Here is a 22,770-nt window from a genome sequence, read left to right as displayed (position 1 = left end):
GGGAGTCCAGAACAAGAGGGCATAGGTTTAGGGTGAGAGGGGAAAGATATAAAAGAGACCGTGTATGGAATGAGCTGTCAGAGGATGCGGTGGAGGCTGATACAATTGCAACATTTAAGAGGCATTTGGATGGGTATATGAATAGGAAGGGTTTGGAGGGATATGGGTCGGGTGCTGGCAGATGGGACTAGATTGGGTTAGGATATCTAGTCGGCATGGATGGGTTGGACCGAAGGGTCTGTTTCCATGTCGTACATCTCTATGACTCTAATCATGTTTGACCTTTTTGCAACTGGAAACAGTTTTTCCTGGTTTACTCTATCGAAACCATTCCTAATTTTGAACTTTAGTAAGATTAGATTTAGATTAGATTTGATTCCCTACAGTGTGGAAACAGGCCTTTTTGCCCAACAAGTCCACACCGACCCTCCAAAGAGTAACCCACAAAGACCCAATTCCCCTGACTAATGCACCTAACACTATGGGCAATTTGGAATGGCCAATTCACTTGACTGGCACATCTTTGGAATGTGGGAGAAAACCGGAACACCCGGAGGAAACCCACGCAGACACAGGGAGAATTTGCAAACTCCACACAGTCACCCAAGGCTGGAATCAAACCTGGGTCCCTAGTACTGTGAGACAGCAGTGCTTACCACTGAGCCACCGTGCCACCCTAAAGGTGATTACTCGTAATCTATGAGGGACTATAGGCATTTTTCACTATGAGAGAGACAAGTGGTCATTACATAGTTTGAAGACACCTCTCTGCATCAAGCATGGATCAAAGTGAGGCAGAGGTTTCAATGAGCCACCATAGTCTGTATAGAGAATGAACCAACACATTGTCATCATTCTCCAATATGTACTATCTATCTAGTGAAAAGAGCTAATCAAACCTCACTTTAAATTTTGATAATCAGGGAGAATAGGACCCATTATGATCATAGTAGTAATGTGTGCGGCATCCAAACAGTAGGTGAACGTCTTGTGTCAGTATTCACTAATGGGAGGGACAATACAGGTGGTTCTCGGATAATGTGCATTCCGACAGCGTGATTTGTATATAACGTTGCTGAGGAATTAAGGAACGTGAGTTTCAAGAACACTTACCTCTATTGGCAATAGCATGATTCCAGCAGTGATTGTTTCATGCACTTCATTCTGTGCATGCGCTGATGTCCGCACCAAAGACTCTGTGCTGTTCTGCACATGCACTGGTGTCAGTACCTGTCTTTGTACTGTTTTGCGTATGCACCGGTGTCAGCTGCTGACAGAGCAGCTTTCTGTGAGAGGTACTGTGGAGAGAGCTGCTTTCTGAGAGATACATTGAGCAGCTTCTTGTGAAAGGTACACTACTCCTGGATTATCTCTTTTTTTGAAAAAATGGACAGGCATAGTGACAAGAATGTTAGCAAGAAATGTCTGGTGATAAAATTGCAGGTGCTGAACACAAAAGAAAGGCTATAACATTGGAAGAGAGTCTAGATATTACAAAGTGTTTTGAGTTAAGGAGAGCATATGTTATCCAGCTCACTTAACAGAAGTGAGGGAGTCTACCTCATGCACCATAATGACCCTCTGTTTCTGCATTAACAATATTTTTTAGATATACGGTGTTAAATTTACTTTTGTTTCATTGATAAATATGATTTATACCTTCATTCAGGTTGTGCTACACTTTGCGTTAGAGTTTTGGGTAATTTTTGAGCAATTGTTAGTTATATTTTTTGCTGGTCTGTCCCTAACCCCACGTTTCCCATAGGTCCCATTACTTATAATGTGGAGGTGCAGGGGTTGGACTCGGGTGGACAAAGTTAAAAATCACACAACACCAGGTTATAGTCCAAGAGGTTTATTTGGAGACACTAGCTTTCGAAGCACTGCTTCTTCATCAGGTGATTGTGGAGCAGAAACATATGACACAAAATTTATAGCAACAGTGTCATTGGAATATAACATTAAATAAATTTAGCTGGAGTCTTTCATCTTTTAGAGTGATCATGTTAGTTTCAGTTCCTTCATATGTAAATCCCAGAACTTTTTTAAAGTTACATTCTCAAGATAGCTTTTAACAAAAGGTGCCATCTCAGCTCAGATAATGCATTGAAGCTGTGAAGTTAAAGTCTGTCTGTGTCCCAATGTTCGCTCAGACTGATTCTATTTCTAAAGTGGGATTTTCAGAATTTTACATGGATTTATGCAGTTTTTTATGTAAAATAAAATGTAATTCTGCAAGTACAAATTCACCCCACAAACTTATATGTGTGTGTGTGTGGGGGGTTGTGAGTGTCTGTGAGATAGTGTACGTGTGTGAGTGTAATGGGGTATAAGTCTGTGAGAGGGTGCATGTATTCGTGTGAGTGTGGGGTGTGTATGTGTGGACGTATGAGAGAGGTGCTGCGTGTATGTGGGTCAGTAGGAGAGAGAGAGAGAGAGAGTGTGTGTGTGTGAGAGAGAGAGAGTGTATTGTGCAGTGGGGTCACCTGTAGTGCAACATGAACCCAAGGTCCCGGTTAAGGCATCCCCATGGGTACCGAACTTGGCTATCAGCCTCAGCTTGGCCACTTTGCTTTGTTGCCTGTTCCAATGTCTACCTGAATGTCCCGGACTGAGCCGAATGTCCTGGACTGCTAAATTGTTCCCCGACTGGGAGGGAACACTCCTGACTGGTGATTGTTGTGTGGTGTCCATTCATTGTGTGTTGCCGCTGCCTCTGCTCAGTCTCACCAATGTACCATGTCTCAGGGCATCGGGCATCATGGCCTGCAACGTGTGAGATAGATAATGTTGGCCAAGTCACATGAGTACCGGCTGCGTACATGGTAGGTGGTGTCCTCACATGGGGGTAATGTTTGTCAACACTCTGACATGTCATGCAGAGTCTGCTGTGACCGGGTTGTATGGTATTGTCCTGAAAGCCAGGCAGTTTGCTGTGAACAATGATTTGTTTGAAATTTGGTGATTGTTTAAAGGCAAGAAGTGGAGGCATGGGGAAGGTCTTGGCGAGGTGCTCATCCTCATCTATAACGTGTTGCAGGCTGCAAAGAACATAGTGTAGTTTTTCGACTCCCAGGAAGTACTGGACAATGAAGTGTACCTTATCGGTTGCTGCTCATTCTGTCTCCTGAGGAGGTCATTATGTTTTTTTTGCTGTGGCACATCTTGCTTCATGACCACCTGATGAAAAAGCAGTGCTTTGAAAGCTAGTGCCTCCAAACAAACCTGGTTTTGTGTGATTTTTAGTTTTGTCCATTATTTATATTAAGCGATATTTTATTAAGCAAGGTTTCATTGGAATTCAGGGTAAAAACAATGACTGCAGATGCTGGAAATCAGAGTCTAGATTAGAGTGGTGCTGGAAAAGCACAGCAGTTCAGGCAGCATTCGAGGAGCAGTAAAATCGACGTTTCGGGCAAAAGCCCTTCATTGAAATGCAACCGTAGCATTATAGGACAGCTACCAAGTCTTTTTTCCCTGGAGTGTGGGAGTCCAGAACTACAGGGCATAGGTTTAGGGTGAGAGGGGATCAATATAAAAGGGACCTAAGGGGCAGCTTTTTCATGCAAAGGGTGGTGCTGCCAGAGGATGTGGTGGAGGATGGTTCAATTACAGCATTTAAAAGGCATCTGGATGGGTATATGAATAGGAAAAGTTTAGAGGGATATGGGCCAAACGCTGACAAATGGGACTAACTTAGATTAGGATAGCTGGTCAACATGGACAAGCTGGACTGAAGGCTCTGTTTCCGTGCTGTACATCTCTATGACTCTATGACTACCTGTATGAATATTGAAATCTAGGAGAAGCACTGTGATATACTTTATATAAATTAGGAATCACACAACAATAGGTTATAGTCCAACAGGTTTATTTGGAAGAACTAGCTTTCAAAGTGCTGCGTCTTCATCAGGTGGTTGTGAAGCAGAATCATAAGACACAGAATTTATAGCAACAGGATTGCAGTGTCATGGACTGTAGTATTAAACAACTTTAGCTTAAGTCTTTCAACTTTTAGAATGATCATGTTAGTTTCAGCTCCTTCATATGTAAATCCAAGCACGTTTTTAAAGTTACATCCTCAAGATAGCTTTAACAGTAGGTGCTACCTCAGTTCAGTTAATGCATTGAAGGTATGAGGTTAAAGTCTGTGTCCCAGTGTTAGGTCAGATTGATTATATTTCTAAAGTGGAATTTACAGAATCTTATATGGATTGATGCAGTTTTTGAGCAATATAAAATGTAATTTTACAAGTATAAGTTCACCCCATAAACTTAGATGTGTGCACGTACAGGGGAGACTGAGTGTGTGTGCATATGGGTGTGTGTGTGTGAGTGGCTGTGACAGAGTGTGTCTATGTATGTGAGTGTAATGAAGTATAAGTCTATGAGAGGATGTGTGTGTGGGTGTAAGTGTTGGGGGGAGTATGTGTGAGCATATAAGAGAGAGCTTGTGTATGAGAGAGGGTCTGCGTGAGTGTATGGGTATGTGAGAGTGTATAGTGTAGTGGGGTCACATGTAGTGTGACATGAACCCAAGGTCCCGGTTGAGGCCATCCCCATGGGGACCGAACTTGGCTATCAGCCGCTACTCGGCCACTTTGCGTTGTTATCTGTCCCGAAGTGAGCCTTGGAGGATAGTCACCCAAAGGTCAGAAGTCGAATGTTCCAGACCACTGAAGTGCTCCCTAACTAGGAGGGAACACCCCTGGCTGGTGATTGCTGTGCGGTGTCCATTCATCTATTGTCTCTATTCCATGCCTCAGGACATCCTTGCCTGCAGCATATGAGAGAGACAATGTTGGCTGCTTACACAGTGGGTGATGTCTCCACGTGTAATGGTGGTATCTGTGTTGACACTCTGACACATCTTGCAGCGTCTGGCATGACAGGTTTGTATGCTGTTGTCCTGAAGGCTGGGCACTTTGCTGTGAACAATGATCTGTTTGAGGTTTGGTGGTTGTTTAAAGGCAAGAAGTGGGAACATGGGGAAGGTCTTGGCGAGATGCTCATCCTCATCGATAATGTGTTGCAGGCGTTTAATATTACATTCCAATGACACTGCAATCCTGTTGCTATAAATTCTGTGTCTTATGGTTCTGCTCCACAATCACCTGATGAAGAAGCAGTGCTTCTAAAGCTATTGCTTCCAAATACACTGTTGGACTATAACCTGGGTGTTGTGTGATTTTAAACTTTGTCTACCCCAGTCCAACATGGGCATCTCCAAATCATATATAAATTAGCATAGGCAGATAAGTGGTTTTGAGTGGTCTGCACTTGCTTGGTATTCTGCACAGATTGCGCATTCTTATACAGCTCCCTTGTTTCCCACCCTTGTGGTAATGAAACAGCCAGCCATCATCTATCTGCCTTGCTGGGACTGCCTGATAGGCTCTGTCAGCCCACACCCCAATTTCCTAGTTGACAGCGTGTATTTCTATCTGGTATGAAACGTCTGTAATTTGTATATTATATTATCATTTGCTTTAGAATTTGGATTTTAAACTTGAGGCTTTGGTCTATTTTTGTGAAGGTGTTTAAAACTTAACTGAATCATTCTTTCAGAACCACGACTTTAAACCAGGATCTGTCAAGACAGCAGTTGACTGCATAGACCCCTGGAGAATTCATGGAAGTTTAAAATGGGGGGACTATGAAAGAGAGAAAACATTGAAAAATATTAGTTTGCTTTTGGGTTTAGTATAATCAAGGACTGATTTTGATTTAGGAAAACCCAGCTATTAGAAACTTTTGCCCAGTATCACTCTATGATCTGAGGTCGTTTTCTGGAATCGAGTCAACAGTTCAGCCTCTTTGCATCTGAATTGCTGAGGATGGATTGTAGTGTGCAGTCTTTAAAATACTAAAAGCCTATTGACCATACCCTTACCTTAGTGTTAAGTAAATCGTAAGAAGTTGCGAGCGCCAGTAATCCTAACCATTTGTATTTTTGAATTTGTGCAGATTACAAACTACAAGTTCTTTTCCCACAGGCGGCCGTTCACACGGAGCTATTTTTAAATCCAGTGACGTTCTCCATCCGTTCATTGGCTGCCAGTTGGGTTGGGTCAGTTTTAAAAATCAAAAAAAGGACTCGCCAGAAATACGCGCATGCTCCTTGGTAGTTGAGCTCGCCCCGCGTGGAGAGCGCACGAGCGAACTCACTCACCACTCCGCGCTCCAAGTGGAACGCGTCCTCGCCTCGACTCCACCCCTCTCGCCAAGGGGCGCGCAGGCGCAGCCCCGCCTCTCCGCCGGAGCCGAGCACGCACCCACGCGGCCCTGCTCCAATCAATGGGCGCGAGCCGCTGAACACTTCGGTGGGAGAGGGAAGTCGTTAAGGAACCAGTGGACGGCGCTGCGCGGTCCCTGTTCGGGAAGGGGGCGAACCATCTCCAGACTTGAGAGGCGCTGCTTCGGAGACGTTGCCCGGTGTCGTGCGCTCGCGTGTCCTTGTTGCCGGCTCGAAGGAGCTGGTGTCCCGTCCCGTTCAGCGGTGAGTTGGTCGGGGAAGGGAGAGGTAGGGATGTGCGAGAGCCGTTGCCGGAGGATGGCGGACAGGGACAAGCGGCCCGTCCTGTTCACATACATCCAGACCGCTTTCAAGACAGACTCTTTCTACAGCAACTACACGGTGACACCGAAGGAACTGGGCAGGTGAGCGCAGTGTTTTTAACAACACTTAGACTAACAAACTCTTGAGTTGGCGAATCTTCTCGTGCAGTTCCTTTTATTTTATTTTTTGTGCGGGTAACTCGGTAAGGTTGAAGTTTAGGTTGAAGTTTGTAGGGATGTGTCTCGTTCAGCTTTCGTGACGTGTGCGTTTATTTTGTCTGCAGTCAGTTCTTTTTCACTGAATTATCTACTTTTTTAGAGAACGTCTTTGATGTGTTAAGATGTTTCGGGCTGGTGCGCCGGACTTTATAACGTGGCACTGATCCAGGGCACACGAGTATAAACTTGGTCGAATATGTTAACTTTTTTTTTTGTGATAGGATGTTTTGAAGGTGGAAAATGCGATCAATAAACTTGAGGGTAGAGGTTAGGGCCAAAGCCCCTGAAGGTACAGCATCCAGAATTGAAATTAGTGAAAGTGGCAGTACTCAAGCTGAAATTCGAGTATTGTAGGTATGTCACTTGTGGACGTCAAGACGATTCTCGAGATAGACTGACAGGCCAAAGCGAGATTGAAAGCAGGATGAGATCTTTAAAACCAAAGCCTTGCTTGATTGGAAGCCAGAGTAAGTCAATTAACGTTGATCGAGGTGTATGTGACTTAAATGAGGGCTTTGAAGGCAGAATTTAGGTAATCTCGGTTAAATGGAGGGTAGAATTTGGTAAAATAACTGGTCAGAAGTATGTTGGAGTAGTCAAGCCTGGAGGTAATCAAAGGCGATTTTAAGAGCAACTAAGCATCCAAGAGGCAAAGCTGGGCATGTTAGAGGTGGGACAGATGCTGCATGTATTTAATTAGAAGTTCCTATTAATGTCTGTTATGGCACCAAAATTGTAACTAGACCAGTTTGGTCTCTAGCTGGTGATGCTAAGAGGTGGATTCTGGAACTATGGTGTTTAGAGAGGGCATTGATGACAATGGTTTCATCTTAATGTCAAATTTGAAGAAATTTCTGCTCTGTGTTGGAAGTTGAATTTTAGCTAATTTTAACACCAGTACTTTGATTTGAAGGGGTAGTGGTGATGCAGAGCTGGTTCTTAGCTTACCAGTTAAGATTAATCTCTGCGCAACGCTGTCAAGTCATAGACGCAGATAAAGAATATAACAAAACTAGCATTAAGGTTCATTACCTGAATGCTTGAAGCATTTGTAACAAAGTAGATGAATTAACAGCACAAATCATTGTAAATGATTATGATGTGGTAGGCATCCCAGAGATGTTGAAGGGGTTTCAGGACTGGCAGTTAAACATCCAAGTGGGGGGAGGCAATTAGACAACGATAGCTGACGAAGGAACTCAGAAAATGTATCACAGAAAAAGACAGAGCCTATGAAGTGGCCAAGAGCACTGGGAAATCAGATTGGGAAGACTACAGAAGCAAACAGGATAACAAAGAGAGAAATAAGGAAGGAGAGGATCAAATATGAAGGTAAGCTAGCCAGTAATATTAGAAATGATGGTAAGTTTTTCAATACATATGAAACAAACGAGAGACAAATTGATGCAGGAAGGCTAGTGATGGGAGATAAGGAAATAGCTGAAGAACTTAAGTATTTTGTGTCAGTCTTCACAGTGGAAGACATGAGTAATATCCCAACAATTAAGGATTGTCAAGGGGCAGAGGTGAGTATGGTGGCCATTACAAAGGAGAAAGTACTTGAAAAGCTAAAAGGTCTAAAAATTGATAAATCTCCTGGCCTGGATGGGCTACATCCTAGAGTTTTGAGGGAGATGGCTGAAGAAATAGCAGATGCTTTGATTGTAATCTTTCAAAAATCACTGGAGTCAGGGAAGGTCCCAAATGATTGGAAAATCATTGTTGTAACCCCCTTGCTTAAGAAAGGATCAAGACAAAAGATGGAAAATTATAGGCCGATTAGCCTAATCTCGGTTGTAGGTAAAGTTCTAGAATCCATCATTAAGGATGAGATTTCCAAATTCTTGGAAGTGCACGGTCGAATTAGAACAAATCATCATGGATTTTGTAAGAAGAGGTTGTGTCTGACAAAGAATTCGTTGGAAATCTTTGAAGAGATAACAAGTAGGTTAGACCAGGGAAACCCAGTGGATGTTATCTACCTAGACTTCCAAAAGGCCTTTGATAAGGTGCCTCATGGGAGGCTGCTGAGTAAGGTGAGGGCCCATGGTGTTCGAGGTGAGCTACTGGCATGGATTGAATATTGGCTGTCTGACAGAAGGCAGAGAGTTGGGATAAAAGGTTCTTGTTTGGAATGGCAGCTGATGACAAGTGGTGTCCTGCAGGGTTCAATGTTGGGGCTGCAGCTGTTCACTATAATTTATCTGGATGAAGAGATTGGGGGCGTTCTGGTGAAGTTCGCCAATGATACGAAGTTAGGTGGACAGGCAGGTAGTTCTGGGGAGGCTACAGAAAGATTTAGACAGTTTAGGAGAGTAGTCCAATAAATGGCTGATGAAATTCAATGTGAGCAAATGCACTTTGGGGGGAAAAAAAACAACACAGGCATGGACTATTTTATAAACTGAGAAAATTCATTAAGCCAAAGTACAAAGGGATCTAGGAGTGCTCGTACAGGATTCTCTAAAGGTTGATTTGCTGACGGAGTCTGGTTAAGAAAGCAAATTTAATGTTGTCATTTATCTCAAGAGGGTTGGAATGTAAAAGCAGTGATGTGCTACTGAGACTCTATAAAGCTCTGGTTAGGCCCCATTTAGAAGGACATACTGGCACTGGAACATGTCCAGCGGAGATTCACATGGATGATCCCTGGAATGGTATGCCTAACATACGATGAATGGCTGAGGATCCTGGGATTGTATTCATCAGAGTTTAGAAGGTTGAGGGGAGATCTAATAGAAACTTACAAAAGAGTGCATGGCTTAGAAAGGGTGGACGTTGGGAAATTGTTTCTGTCAGGCGGGGCTACTAGGACTTGTGGGCACAGCCTTAGAATTGGAGGGGGTCAATTTAGAACAGAAATGAGACATTTCTTCGGCTTGAGAGTGGTGGGCCTGTGGAATTCACATCACGGAACGCAGTGGAGGCCAGGATGTTAAATGTCTTTAAGGCAGAGATTGACAAATTCTTAATCTCTCAAGGAATTAAGGGATATGGGTAGAGTGCGAGTAAGTGGTGCTAAAATACCCATCAGCCCTGATTGAATGGCGGAGTGGACTCGATGGGCTGAATGGCCTTACTTCCACTCCTACTACTTATGGTCTTATGGCACGTAGATCAAAAACAAGAATAAATCTAAAGATCCTTGGAGTATCTATAGTTAATGAGAAAAAGCAAGGATGTCGGGTGAAAATTTTAAAATTTTGATAATTTGTTATCTTACAAGGTAACCATATTTATTTCTCATGCAGCCCATTTATTTACTGTTATCTATAGTTTAGTTTGTAGCTAAGACTTGTGAATCAGAAATCTGTGGGTCCAAAAACCACCTGAGAAACTTTATTTTTAGATTAGATTCCCTACAGTATGGAAACAGGCCCTTCGGTCAACAAGTCCACACCAACCTTCCAAAGAGTAACACACACAGACCCAATTCTCTACCCTATATTTACCCCTGACTATTGCACCTCATGCTACAGGCAATTTAGCACAGCCAATTCACCTGACCTGCACATCTTTGTATTGTGGGAGGAAACCAGAACACCTGGAGGAAATTCTCTCAGACGCAGGGGGAATGTGCAAACTCCACACACAACAGCATCCCGAGGCAGGAATCAAGCCTGGATCCCTGGTGCTGTGAGGCAGCAGTGCTAGCCACTTAACCACTGTGCCACCCATACTTGAACTCTCTTTGACAGTGCAGTGTGATACTGATAACTGCCATGTTTTGGAAGGACATATCTGTCCTCTTAGATGAGTATATTAGTCTTTGGCACTATTTCAAAAGAAGATCAGAGGAATATTTCTACTTTCTTCAAATTTAAGTATTAGGCCAATTTAAGTAGACCTACCCAGCAGAAATAGATGTGTTGCATATTTCTTGGAGTTCATCTGAACTTCATTACTCCATGTAATTTTGTAAATAGAACATGGATGTCATTTAAAGGGGCAAGAAAGTTGTGAATATCAAAGGTCACTGGCCTGTTACTTGAACATAATAAAGTTTTGATTAGAAAAGGAATTAAGATTGTAGGAATTGTCGAAGTAGAGTAGAGTTGTGGTAGAAGATTAGCCACATTTGGTTGGCAGTTTTGAACAGTCAATTGACCTACCTCAATTCTTAATTCTTGTCCTAAATCAAAGCACTGAATTTCTTCCTATTGTTCCTACAACATTGCCTCCAATGATTTTGATTTTTACTTCTGTACATCTTCTACTTTGACTATAAGAAAATGTAAATTGACATGTGCAAATCTGAAATTGTGAACTTAAATACAGAACTGTTCAGTTTCCACATTTGTCATTTGAGAACTTGTATTCTGGGAAGTGGCCATGTGGTTATCATGCTTTTGTATTTCAGATTGAATCACAGCAGCTACAGTGACTTCATCTCCTTCTTCTTGAAATGGCTTTGCTACAGTAGAATTGGATAATTTCAAAGTAACGGCTGTTACTAGAGTACAGGGCTTGAACTTGTGGTTACAGAATGCTAGGGGATGCAATGTAAGCGTGAGATGATAAAAGTATTTGAGAAGTATTTTAACTACGTGGTCAAGGTCAAGTTTATAAAATTTGAGTAGAACTATTTTGCCAGTTGAAATGCAATGTAGAAAGGGTCAGTTAAGTTGGGATGTAAATCATGATCTTGCTGTAGTGGAGAACCATTGGAGGGTAATGATAATTCTAGTTTTGTGGCAAAAAGCTTGGGATGCATGAAAAAGTTCTGCACAATTGAATTTTCAAATGTATTTTTGATAAGCTCTTTTCATTCTGCTGTTGCATCTTGTTTTGGAATGATCTAGGTTACATTTCTCTCAACTCAACTAACAAAAATTTGGCTTCAAGTTGAAATTTAACAAAAAAGCTGTTGATGCTGTCTGTGTTATCCATTCACTATGGTACTGCTATATAGTATTCGCAAATTCCTGATAAAGAGCTTTTGCCCGAAACATCAATTGTCCTGCTCCTCAGATGCTGCCTGACCTGCTGTCCTTTTCCAGCACCACACACTCTACTCTCATCTCCAGCATCTGCAGTTCTCACTTTTGCCAAGTATTCAGCAAGAGTTTCGCTTTTGACATTTTTTTTACAAAAACACTTCACACGTCACCTTTAGACTACTTAAATTACTTAGTGTGGAAGTAGGCCCTTCGGTCCAACAAGTCCACACCAACCCGCCGAAGCGCAACCCATTCCCCTACATTTACCCCTTCACCTAACACTACGGGCAATTTAGCATGGCCAATTCACCTAACCTGCATATCTTTGGATTGTGGGAGGAAACCGGAGCACCCGGAGGAAACTCGCGCAGACTCTGGGAGAATGTGCAAACTCCACAGAGTCACCTGAGGTGGGAATTGAACCCGGGTCTCTGGCACTGAGAGGCAGCAATGCTAACCACTGTGCAACCATGCCACCCACTGTGCCGGCTGCTATCTTTATCCTAGTCCCCATTAAAACAATTGCTATCTTTCTCTGGTACTTCACCTGTCAGTTCTGATCCTTAGGTCCAAAGATGTAGATTTAACACATGAACACCAAGTTTAGTCATATACAACTGGGAATGGCTAGACAATGCACTAATATATCCTTTTCTTGACTGCCAAAAACAGCTCATTAATTGATAAATCTTTAAATGCTAAAGTAACCACAAGTTTTCTTGTGGGAGAAAGTGAGGACTGCAGATGCTGGAGACCAGAGTTGAAAAATGTGGTGCTGGAAAAACATAGCAGGCCAGGCAGCATCCAAGGAGCAGGAGAATCGACGTTTCGGGCATAAGCCCTTCTTCGGGATGCTGCCTGGCCTGCTGTGTTTTTCCAGCACCACATTTTTCAACCACAAGCTTTCTTGTGCTGTAAATCATTACCTTAAACCCCTTTTTCCCCACTCTAATAAGAATTGTGGAGTGTTGGAGACTTTCTCTCTGAGATTGGACTCTGGCTAGTCTGTTACATGAAAGCAGGTAGTGCTTGAGGGGTTAGATTTGTTGTTTTGAAGGTTCATGCATTTCCTCTATGCTTTGACCTGTGCATTCCTGACAGTGGCTTCTAATCTATCTTGATTGGTCAGAAATCAGACTCCCTTGAGTCCTTAGGGAGTTGGACATCTTCAAACATGCTTCAAAGACATTCCAAATTGTTTTTTCTGACTGATGGTTTCCTGTCATGACTCAGTTCTGAGCAAAGCAATTTCTTTTTGGAGTCTGACATCAGGTATGGAATCTCCTAGCTGGCTTTGAGTGATAAGCACCTTGATATTAAGCAAGTTAGCTTTGGGCAGAATGCTGATATTCACTGCCTTTCTTGCCAACTCTCACTTGCAAAACCCCAAGTGTAACAATTTGGTATTGTTGGCTTTGTTCCTAAAGGGTGCAAGATTGAACATGCCTTTTTTCAGCATTGTTTCAAACTAGTGCAATCATTTCAGATATTGAACTCTTTAATTTAATTTGAACATTAATTTGCAACAAATTGCCTTTTTAAATTTTGAATTATTGATTTATTTTTTAGCAAAAAATAGGACTGTAGTAAAATTGTGTTGAAGTGGCCTAATTTGCAGTTGGATGATAAAACTGATGTTTGATTTGGTTCTCCTTACTGCAACGTCTTAGTTTTCAACACGAGGTAAGAACAATGGAAGATCAAAATTTCGATATTCCTCACTCCTAAGAATAATTTTGAAATTAAGTAGCTTCATCTGGCAGCCTGGTGGAGATCCAAAAGACAATTGATAGTCCTCTTTTCATTACTTTTTATGAAATAATTTGATTCATCAGCTCAAGTTTGCGATCGTTATTAGTTTTCTATAAGCATAGAATCTGTCCTGTGATTTATAATGAGACAGTTCTGGTTTTCAAATAGTTGATCGTTTTAACCTCCGTATTACAGGAGAAGAATACACTTTTGTCGAAGTGTTTCATCTTGCACATGTAAGGACAATTAGAATCATAGATTCAAGAGGTAAACCAAAATTTCTACTGAGAGAAGGCTGATTATCAAGTGAATTCTGGTAGAGGTGCTACCATGAGAACGCCTCAATTAATGATCGACAGTTATCTGGCAGTATTTGTTTACATCTTAAATTCAACTGCTTGATTCTGGTTAGGGCATGCCTTTAAGAAATTAGCCAATGGTTTATTTTGTTGAGTTAAAATTAGTGCAGGGCATGTACATATTCTTTTTTTATCTGCAAAGAACAGGGCTCTGTATGTTTAACATGTACAGCTTCCAATATACGCAAGTATGCCAAATTTTGTGTAATTTTTCAGAGTCAAAATTCCATAGCAAATGTTTTCCAATTGCTAAATTGCATTTAATGTTGTACATTGTTGAAAATTCCCAAACATGAGCATATTGGGTATGGTCTATGCCTTGTTACAAACAGCCAAAAGGATACGTAGTTTGATACAATCCACCAGTCAGTAGGATACATGGCTTACATACCTGGCATTACATTGGTGCTGAGCTTCATGTACTTTATTACTCATTTGGGTAATAAATAGAACATCTTTTTTGGCTTGATGACCGCATCCTGTGTGTGGTGAGCACCACTCTTGATGTAGTTGTAGTTGTAATCATGTTGAAACATTTTAGCTTCACCTGTAGTTGTAGCTCAAACTTTGAGATACCTTACCCTTCCAGGGTAATTAGTGGTAGTTTGAGTACTTTTCTGGACCGAAAGCCTGGATCTTTTCATGAGTTTGTGCAATATACAGCACAAAATGATCTGATCAGATGGGTTTGCACCTGATTTTTTTATAAAGAAGTTTGCAGGGTGACCCAAGTGGCTTGAACCCTATTTTGAGATTGCCAATTAGCTGATCTTCTAGCCTGTGAAGCTACTATAATCCCAAAATGTTTGCTGACCATCAACTGTAGGTTTTTTTTCCAGGAGTAGTCCAGTTATGGTTTTGTTCCAACTGTGGACACCACAGCAAGTTTTAATTACTAGGGGTGTCTATTTCAAAAATGGGAAATTTAAAGCTCAATGTCAAAGATACATTGCAGGATTAAGATTTATTCTATTGTTAATCCTTTCATCCCATTGCAGAGGCAAGTTTGCTGTTGTTAAAAAATGTATAGAAATGGCTACCGGGAAAGAATATGCAGCTAAGTTCATGAAGAAGAGGCGTCGAGGTCTGGATTGTAAAGCTGATATCGTACATGAAATTGCTGTACTTGAAATGGCAAAGTCGAATCCACGTGTGGTGGACCTGCATGAGGTGTATGAAACTACACATGAAATTATCCTTGTCTTAGAATAGTAAGTATCCTCTTCTTGCTGAAATGCACACAGGTATATTTTTCCAAATAAATTTTTGAACAATTTTTATCCTTTTCATCTCAATGTTGGGCTGCTTTCAGGGCATAATTTGAAGCTAATTGCACATTGATTTTTTGAAAAATGATTGATAAGGTTTCACTCGACATTAGCAAAATTTGAAGCCCATGGGAGTAAAGCCACAATGCCTGTCTGGATACAAAGTTGACTGTGACGCTAAAAGTGGCCATTGTTTTTTAGGCTGGATGGAGGCATAGTAATGCCTTGCTGGGGGTTGGTATTAAGGCCATTGCTCTTTTTGATATACGTCCATGTCTTGTGTGGAGGGGGCCTCTTTTCAAACTTCAGAGGTGACGAAGCTTGAAAAGGTATTATCCTTCTCACTGTACTATCAGACATCTGAAAAGAGCAGGCATATATTTCAGAGGAGAATGAAGTGATGCATTTTGGAAAGAAGAATGTAGGTGAGGCAAAATAGACAAATTATGCAATATTAATTATATATTGAGGAACAGACTTGGGAGTTTACTTCAAGTACCATTAACTTGAAGGTAGCTGGACAAATTAAATAAACGTATGCACGGAATCTTTAGTTTTGTAAATATAGTCATATAGTATAAAAGCAAGGAATTTATGCTGAACCTTTGTGAATTGCTAGTTAGATCTTGGCTAGAAAGTTCTGGATGAGGGCTTCTGGAAACATGCATAGGAGATCTACCAGAACAGTGCCAAGAATCTAGAGCTGTAGTTATGTGTACAAACTAAAAAAGCTGGGGATCTTTACTTTGATTTCATTGCAATAACATTCTCTGATTTAAACAGAGTTGAGTATTTTGATAGAATGAATGAAGACAAACTGTTACTATTAACAGATTAATCACCAGAGAGCATGAATTTTAAACAATTAATAGAAAATGCCAGGGGAAGATAAGAATTAGAACCAATATTGTTTTTCATACTTAAATGTTCCTTTCCAGTGCTGCTGGGGGAGAAGTCTTTAATCTGTGTGTAGCTGATCGAGATGAAGCGCTCTCCGAAAGGGATGTAATCAGACTTCTTCGACAGACTCTTGAAGGAGTAGTTTTCCTGCACCAAAACAATATTGTACATCTAGACTTAAAGGTAGGTTTTTTTGAAGTAAGACCTTATTTTGAGAAGATGTTTCACAAGTGAGCTGTTGACAAGTCTGTTTGAAAGTAATAGCTTGGTTTAAAACATTCTGAATATTTTAGACTCTTGAAGACTGGTAAGTAATTCTGTTTATTTCTGTATTTTAACAAAATATATAAAAAATATATTCTTAGAAATCCCTGTCCTTTATCTATTCCACCACTAGACTCATTCCCTTCCCTCCCTTGTCAGTGTTCTGCAGGACTTGTTCCTTCCAGAGCACCCTGGACCATTCCTCCTGCACTTCACCCCAGTCCATGGCACCTGCCCATGCAATCATAGATGCAACACTTGCCTGTTAATCTGCTCCCTCTTTGCCATCCAAGATTCCCCACACAATTTCCAGTGAAGCAGCAACTTGCCTGCACTTCACTATTATATTCACTGCACACCGTGCAACCTCTCTGGGGAGACAAGTCATAGACTGTGTGACCTCCTTTGCTGGACACCTATGCACTGTTTGTGAAAATGACCCCGAGCTTCCAGTTGCCCGCACTTTAACACATCACCTTGTTCCTATGTCAACATTTCTGTCTCAGGCCTGCTGCAGTATGCAGTAAGGCTCAACTCCCCCTGGAGGGGCAACACCTTATCTTCCACAACAAAAGCAGGAATTGCTGGTGAAACTCAGCAGATCAGGCAGCATCTGTGGAGAGAAAGTTAATGTTTCCAGTCCAGTCACTCTTCAGAACTGATTTCATAAACACCACTTTTGCAAGCTGACAACGAGGCTTTGAAGGGGAGCAAAGTGAAGGTAAGCAGGTGGGTGGAGATGGAGCTGAGAGTGAGCAGGAGATAGAAAGATATGAAAGGGGTAGGCATTCATGGGGATTATTGATTGTTGGCCAGGATGGAAGAGAAGTTGAATAAGAGCTGTGAATTAGAATGGTGAGGCTGTGCTGTGTCACAACAGGGTGTGGGGGGTGGGTTAAAAAAACATGCAAGAATAATATCTGTTCTAAACAAGTTGAATGCATTGGTGTGTCTTAGAGACTGTGGGATCCCCAAGTTTAAAATAAGATGCTTCAAGCTTGCGCTGCACCTCTCTGAACCACTGCAGTAGGCCTGCAACAAAAATCTTGGCCTGAGAACAAGATGGTATGTTGAAGTGGCAGGCAAATGAAAGGTCAGGTTCATTTGTACTGACGGTGTGTGTGACTGCTTTGCAGAAAACATAGGCTGTGTTTTATCTCCCCAGTGTAGAGGAGACCGCATTATGAACAGTAAATACAATAGATTAAATTGAATGAAGTATAAGTAAATTGCTGCTTCACCTGAAAATTATTTCTGGTGTCGAGGATAGGAAGGAGGTAAACTAGCAGGTGTTACACCTGTGATTGCCTAGGCAGATGCTGTTGGGGTGTGAGGTAGTGTTGGGAATGGAGGAAGAAATAAAAACGTCCAAGAGGGAACGGTCCCTGTGGAAAGCTGACAAAGAAGAGTAGAGTATGTCTGGTTATGACATCTCGCTGGAGGTGACAGATAGCACCTTTCGATCCTTTTCATCTAAAGGCTGGTTGTTGTGGGAGGGCAGAAAAGGGGTGAAGAAGGAAGTGTGAGCGTGGGTCAGATGCAGCTAAGGAGCCTGTCCATAACAGTGGGCATCCTTGGTTGAGGAAAAGGGTGGACATTTGAGGCACCCCTAAGGGAGGTGGCATCCCTAGAAATAGAAACAGATGTCAAGGGAGGAGTTTGAGAGGATGTTGGAGGTGAAATTGATAAATGTTTCCAATTCCACATGAGGTGCAGATAATGTGAATAGCAAGAGTCTTTCCCAAGACGGGGAGTTCAAAACTAGGGGGTGTATTTACAAGGTGAGAGGAGAAAGATTTAGAAGATATGAGGGGCAATTTTTTTTAGTGGTTTGTGAGTGGAATGAACTGCCAGATGAAGTGGTGAATGCAGAAACAGTTACATTAAAGACATTTGGACAGATACATAAAGAAGATGTCAAGGGGGGGATATGTGCCAAACACAGACAAATGAACTAGTTTAGTTTGGGATTATGGTTGACAAGTACTAGTTGGACCGAGGGGTCCATTTCCATGCTGTATGTCTGAATGGAAGAGAGAGTTTTCTTTTTAGAACGTCAAATGAACTGGAGAACGAAGTAGAGGCTTGGGGCAGTGCAGCTTTATGACATTGTGAGGTAGTGCTGATTAGTGAAGTCATGTTTCACCTAGGTACCTTACAGCCTTCAGGGCTCAACATTGAGTTTAACAATTTTAGTGCATGAACACGACCTCCTTTTGTGTCTATTGTGCATCCCCAGTCCCCCTGATCCTGTCCTGAACAAAAACAGGAGTTATTGGAGAAACTCAACAGGTCTGGTAGCATCTGTGGAGAGAAAGCATAGTTGACATTTCACATCCAGTTACTTGTGCAAAGTTTTGAAGTTTAGCACAATAACATGAATTCAAACACTATTTTCTGAAGGCCAGTCTAAATGCTGTATTCTGGAAAGGGGAGAAAATTTAAAAGTTAGGAATACTTGTGTGGAATATTTTGGTTTTTGCAGATTTCATCTATGCAAATTAACACCTTTTTTGATTCTTCTTAAAATGTATAACAACCTGCCATATTCTTTTCACTTTTTTTCCTACAGCATAGGTTCTTTACTTTTGCCTTTTAAACAGGTTTCTATTCTTAACCAATTCCCACAGATTGTGCAAATTACTTTTCAAGCCATGGAAACTCTTTAGTTATTGACATCATTTGAATGTGGCCTAGTGATGCTATGACTCATAAATCTATTCTTGAGGAAATTACCCAACATTCCACAAACTTATTGCTAGAAAAACAACTTGTATAGTGGCTAAATATTTTTAAATTATGCTGGTATACATACAAGTCCATAATAAATTGACATTTTTAGCACTACTTTTGTTCACATTTTAGCTAATTTTTTGCATTTATTATCGTGATTTTCCTTTTAGCCACAGAATATTTTATTAACCAGCTCATCCCCATTGGGTGATATAAAGATTGTTGATTTTGGCTTGTCCAGGAGAGTGGACAATGTTGGTGAATTAAGAGAAATCACTGGAACACCTGAGTACATTGGTAAGACTCGTTTTTCTTTTGAAAGGACATTTATAGAATTTGTTTAAAATGTACTACTTGTGTGCTCAGTGGTGAACTACACTTCAAGACAGTGCAAGCAACCAGTTTTGTGCTGAGGTTTAACTTGCAGGGTAGTACTTAACTTTGGATTATTTGTTGTGTTGCATGGGCATTATTTGTTGAATGACTGACTGTTTTTGTAAACTTTATTTTTTCTGAAGGTGGGGTCTCCTTGCTGGGATCCAAGAATCCTCCTTTTGATATGTAATGAAACATGGTGGTTCAGTTTGTGATGGCCAGAATATTGAGCCTTTTTTTTGTGTTGCTTTCCTCAAATTCCTAAACTTTGCTACACACTGCATTCCTCTGCCATATGACTGTCTTTTAAAAGACATTTCTTTGATCAGCTTTTGAACCTAATACTCTTTTTACTTAAGGAGCTTTGGCTTCCTTCCCCTTTCTATGTTGACAGGTAACAATCTCAAAGTAGAGAGTGATAGACTTCGTGACAAAATTGGCCTACTCCTAACCTGTACAAATGTTTAAGAGGACATGGACATGGTGGAATAGGTATCTATCTGGCAGGTAAAAATTTAATAGGATGCACTTTTGGAAGGAAGAATGAGGCAGGAAAACATCAAGGGGTGTAATTTGAAATAGGACGTGGGAGCATATATGAAGAGATGGTTGGTAGCTTAGGTTGAGAAAGTAATTAAGTAAGCATACTGGATTTTGAATTTTATAAACAGTCATGAAATACAAAAATAAGGAAACTATGAACACATTTTAAAAAACACAGTTTTTCCCTACATTGGAGTCGTGTCCAGTTCTTGCATCACACTTAGGATATGAAAGCTTCAGACAGGATGCAGAAAAAAAATACAAAAATAGTTCTAGGGATGACATTCTGTTTGAAGATTCATTACGCTGGGTTTTCTCTCAGTAGAGAAGATATTTTTGAGTTGACATACTCAATCAGGGGTCGAGAACAGTGGGGCACCACAAGGATCAGTGAGAGGACTTCAGCTACATGGTACGAAGAATACAAACTCCAGCTCCATTCATAATAAAGACTTATCAACCATACTATTTGCCATCCTAGTTGTTTGCTGTAGCCATTGTCATTCATATTTTTGTATGAAGGCACCAAAATCTATCGGAATACAAACATTTGGTTATCATTTAATTAATACTTACAATGGGAATTCTCTCATTTTTCTATATTATGCTCCACCTATCACTTTGATTTAAGCAGTGTATATTCTTCCACATCTATCCCCAGGCTTACTGTCCAATTTAACTTTGCGTTATCACTAAATTTGGTCTCCGTTCAATCATCCAAGTTGATTTTGATAGCATGTAGCTGAAGTCCTCTCACTGATCCTTATGGTGCCCCACTGTTTATAACCTACCAACTTTTAACAAGTCTCATTTATTCCTACTCTCTGCTTTCCATCCATTAATAATTGTGCTGTCCATGCTAATGTATAACCCCAACCTGTGAGCCCTTGTACAATCTTTTTATTGAGCCCTTACTGAATACATTTGGATTTCCAAAAGGCACCTCATCCACAGATTCTCCTTTTTATCTACCTTTTCTCATTACTCAAGCTTTTTTAGTTGTACATTAAACATAATTTGCACTTCATAGAAGTTAATCTTAAGAATATTTCAACTTAATATAGTTTTTCTTTTTGCAGCTCCTGAAATCTTGAACTATGACCCAATTTCAACAGAAACAGACATGTGGTACGTTACTATTTTTTGGTAATAGTAGTATTTCTTTCAGCCCTTCAGAGTGGTTCCAACAAAGTGAGTAAAGTTTTGTGGTGAGTGAATCTGCAGGCCAGTAAATGGGAGGAAATGTATACTGCAGGATCCACACAATTTCATTCCAGTGCAGATTCACCTGAAATTGGTTATCTTTGTCGCATATTACTGCTACTGACATTGCTCTGTAGCTCGAACATTTGCTTCTCTGTTGCCATCTCCGTAGAGTTAGTACTTTTTAAAAAAAAAGGAGGCTTTTCGTTTCATAACTAACAGAATGCAAGCCATATTTTGTGTTTAAACTGTTGGTACAAACTGAAAGCAGTATTGACTAAGCAATATTTTTGTGTGCATCTTTAGTTTTTAAGGAGTAGATCTGAATGTTTCATTTTTAACACAATAGAAAAATCCACTTCACAGATATGCTTTACACTGTCCCTTAAATAGGTGTTCAGTTCTCCACGAGCTATTCCAAAGTAATTCTCAGGGTCCAAGGCTATACTTCAATTTTTTGCTTTCCTAACATGATAACTTCTTGTTAACTATTGAATTGCACTCATAGTGGGATTCCTCAAGATTGTCCCTCGACGGCAAGCTTAATGAATTTTCCAGTATTTCTTCAAATGGTCATAGAAGACCTTTCTTATTCAAACATCAGGTACCACTTACTTGCTGCTTGGTAATCCGTAGTCTTTGAAGTTTTTTGTTTAATTTTCTCCCCAGTCCTTGAAGTTCAGTGAAATGTTTTTAAGAAAATAATCAATAAAGTAATAATATAATACAAAATGATCTAATTTCTTCCAAAGGACTATACCCATCTTCGTACAATATAAATTGAATTTGTCATTAGGTGGAAATGTTGCTTTAAATAATGCCACTATTTGTTTAGATATGGGGTACAAGGTTGTGATCTAACTAGTATGTTGTATAGTTTGTGCAAAACCTCCCTATTTCTATGCTTTATTCACTTTGAAATAAAGACCAATATTCCATTTTGCTTCCCTATTACCTGTTAAACTTTACTAGGTTTTTCTGATTCATGGAGAGGGACTTCCAAATCCCTTTTCTAAAACATTCTGCAGTCTTTTTCCATTCTAAATAACATTCAACTTCTGTATTCATCCTGTCAAAGTGCACAACCTCCTCTTTTCCCACATTATATTCCATCTGCTGAGTTTTTACCCATTTGCGTAACCAGTCTGTATATTCCTCTTTGTTTCAACATCACTACTTGCCTTCTAACCTATCTTTGTTATCTGCAAAGTTGGCTATAGTACATTCACATTCATAAAATCATTAATATCTAATCAAAATTAATTGTGGCCCTGGCACTGATCCCTGCGGCATTCCACTAGTTGCAGGTTGTGATCCTGAAAATGCCCTCTTTCTCCTGACAGTGTTCTATTAATTAGCCAAATATCTCCATGCTAATATGCTACATCCAACATCATGGGCTTTCCTCTTAGGTAACGTTATGGTGTGATATCTTCTGAAAACCCAAATACATTACCTCTACTACTTCCCTGCTTGTTATCTCAGACTTTTAGTAATCTTGTTAGGCACGATTTCTCTGTCATGAAGTGATGCTGATTCTGCTTGATTTATATCATGTATTTCTAAACGCTTCACTTTGTAATAGACACTGAAGTGTATATTTTCCCAATGAAGCACATTAAGCTAACTGGCCAATAGTTATTTTTTGGTTAGCTC

At 40.6% G+C, this 22,770-nt stretch overlaps 1 protein-coding gene across 1 annotated transcript in view; it reads left to right on the top strand.

Annotated features, from left to right (window-relative positions):
* The first annotated feature begins 5,970 nt into the window (after window positions 1-5,970).
* Window positions 5,971-22,770, top strand: part of LOC122551266 (serine/threonine-protein kinase 17B-like) — a 29,560-nt gene continuing 12,760 nt past the window's right edge. Inside the window, exons 1-5 of the mRNA XM_043692899.1 lie at window positions 5,971-6,660; window positions 14,827-15,039; window positions 16,035-16,179; window positions 19,164-19,290; window positions 20,991-21,039. Of these exons, the coding sequence (XP_043548834.1) occupies window positions 6,530-6,660; window positions 14,827-15,039; window positions 16,035-16,179; window positions 19,164-19,290; window positions 20,991-21,039 (665 nt within the window). The 5' untranslated portion in view covers window positions 5,971-6,529. The remainder of the gene's footprint in view (window positions 6,661-14,826; window positions 15,040-16,034; window positions 16,180-19,163; window positions 19,291-20,990; window positions 21,040-22,770) is intronic.

The sequence above is a fragment of the Chiloscyllium plagiosum genome, chromosome 7 (assembly GCF_004010195.1).
Source record: "Chiloscyllium plagiosum isolate BGI_BamShark_2017 chromosome 7, ASM401019v2, whole genome shotgun sequence".
NCBI classification, from domain to species: Eukaryota; Metazoa; Chordata; class Chondrichthyes; order Orectolobiformes; family Hemiscylliidae; genus Chiloscyllium; species Chiloscyllium plagiosum.
This window is presented reverse-complemented; position numbering and strand designations above follow the sequence as displayed.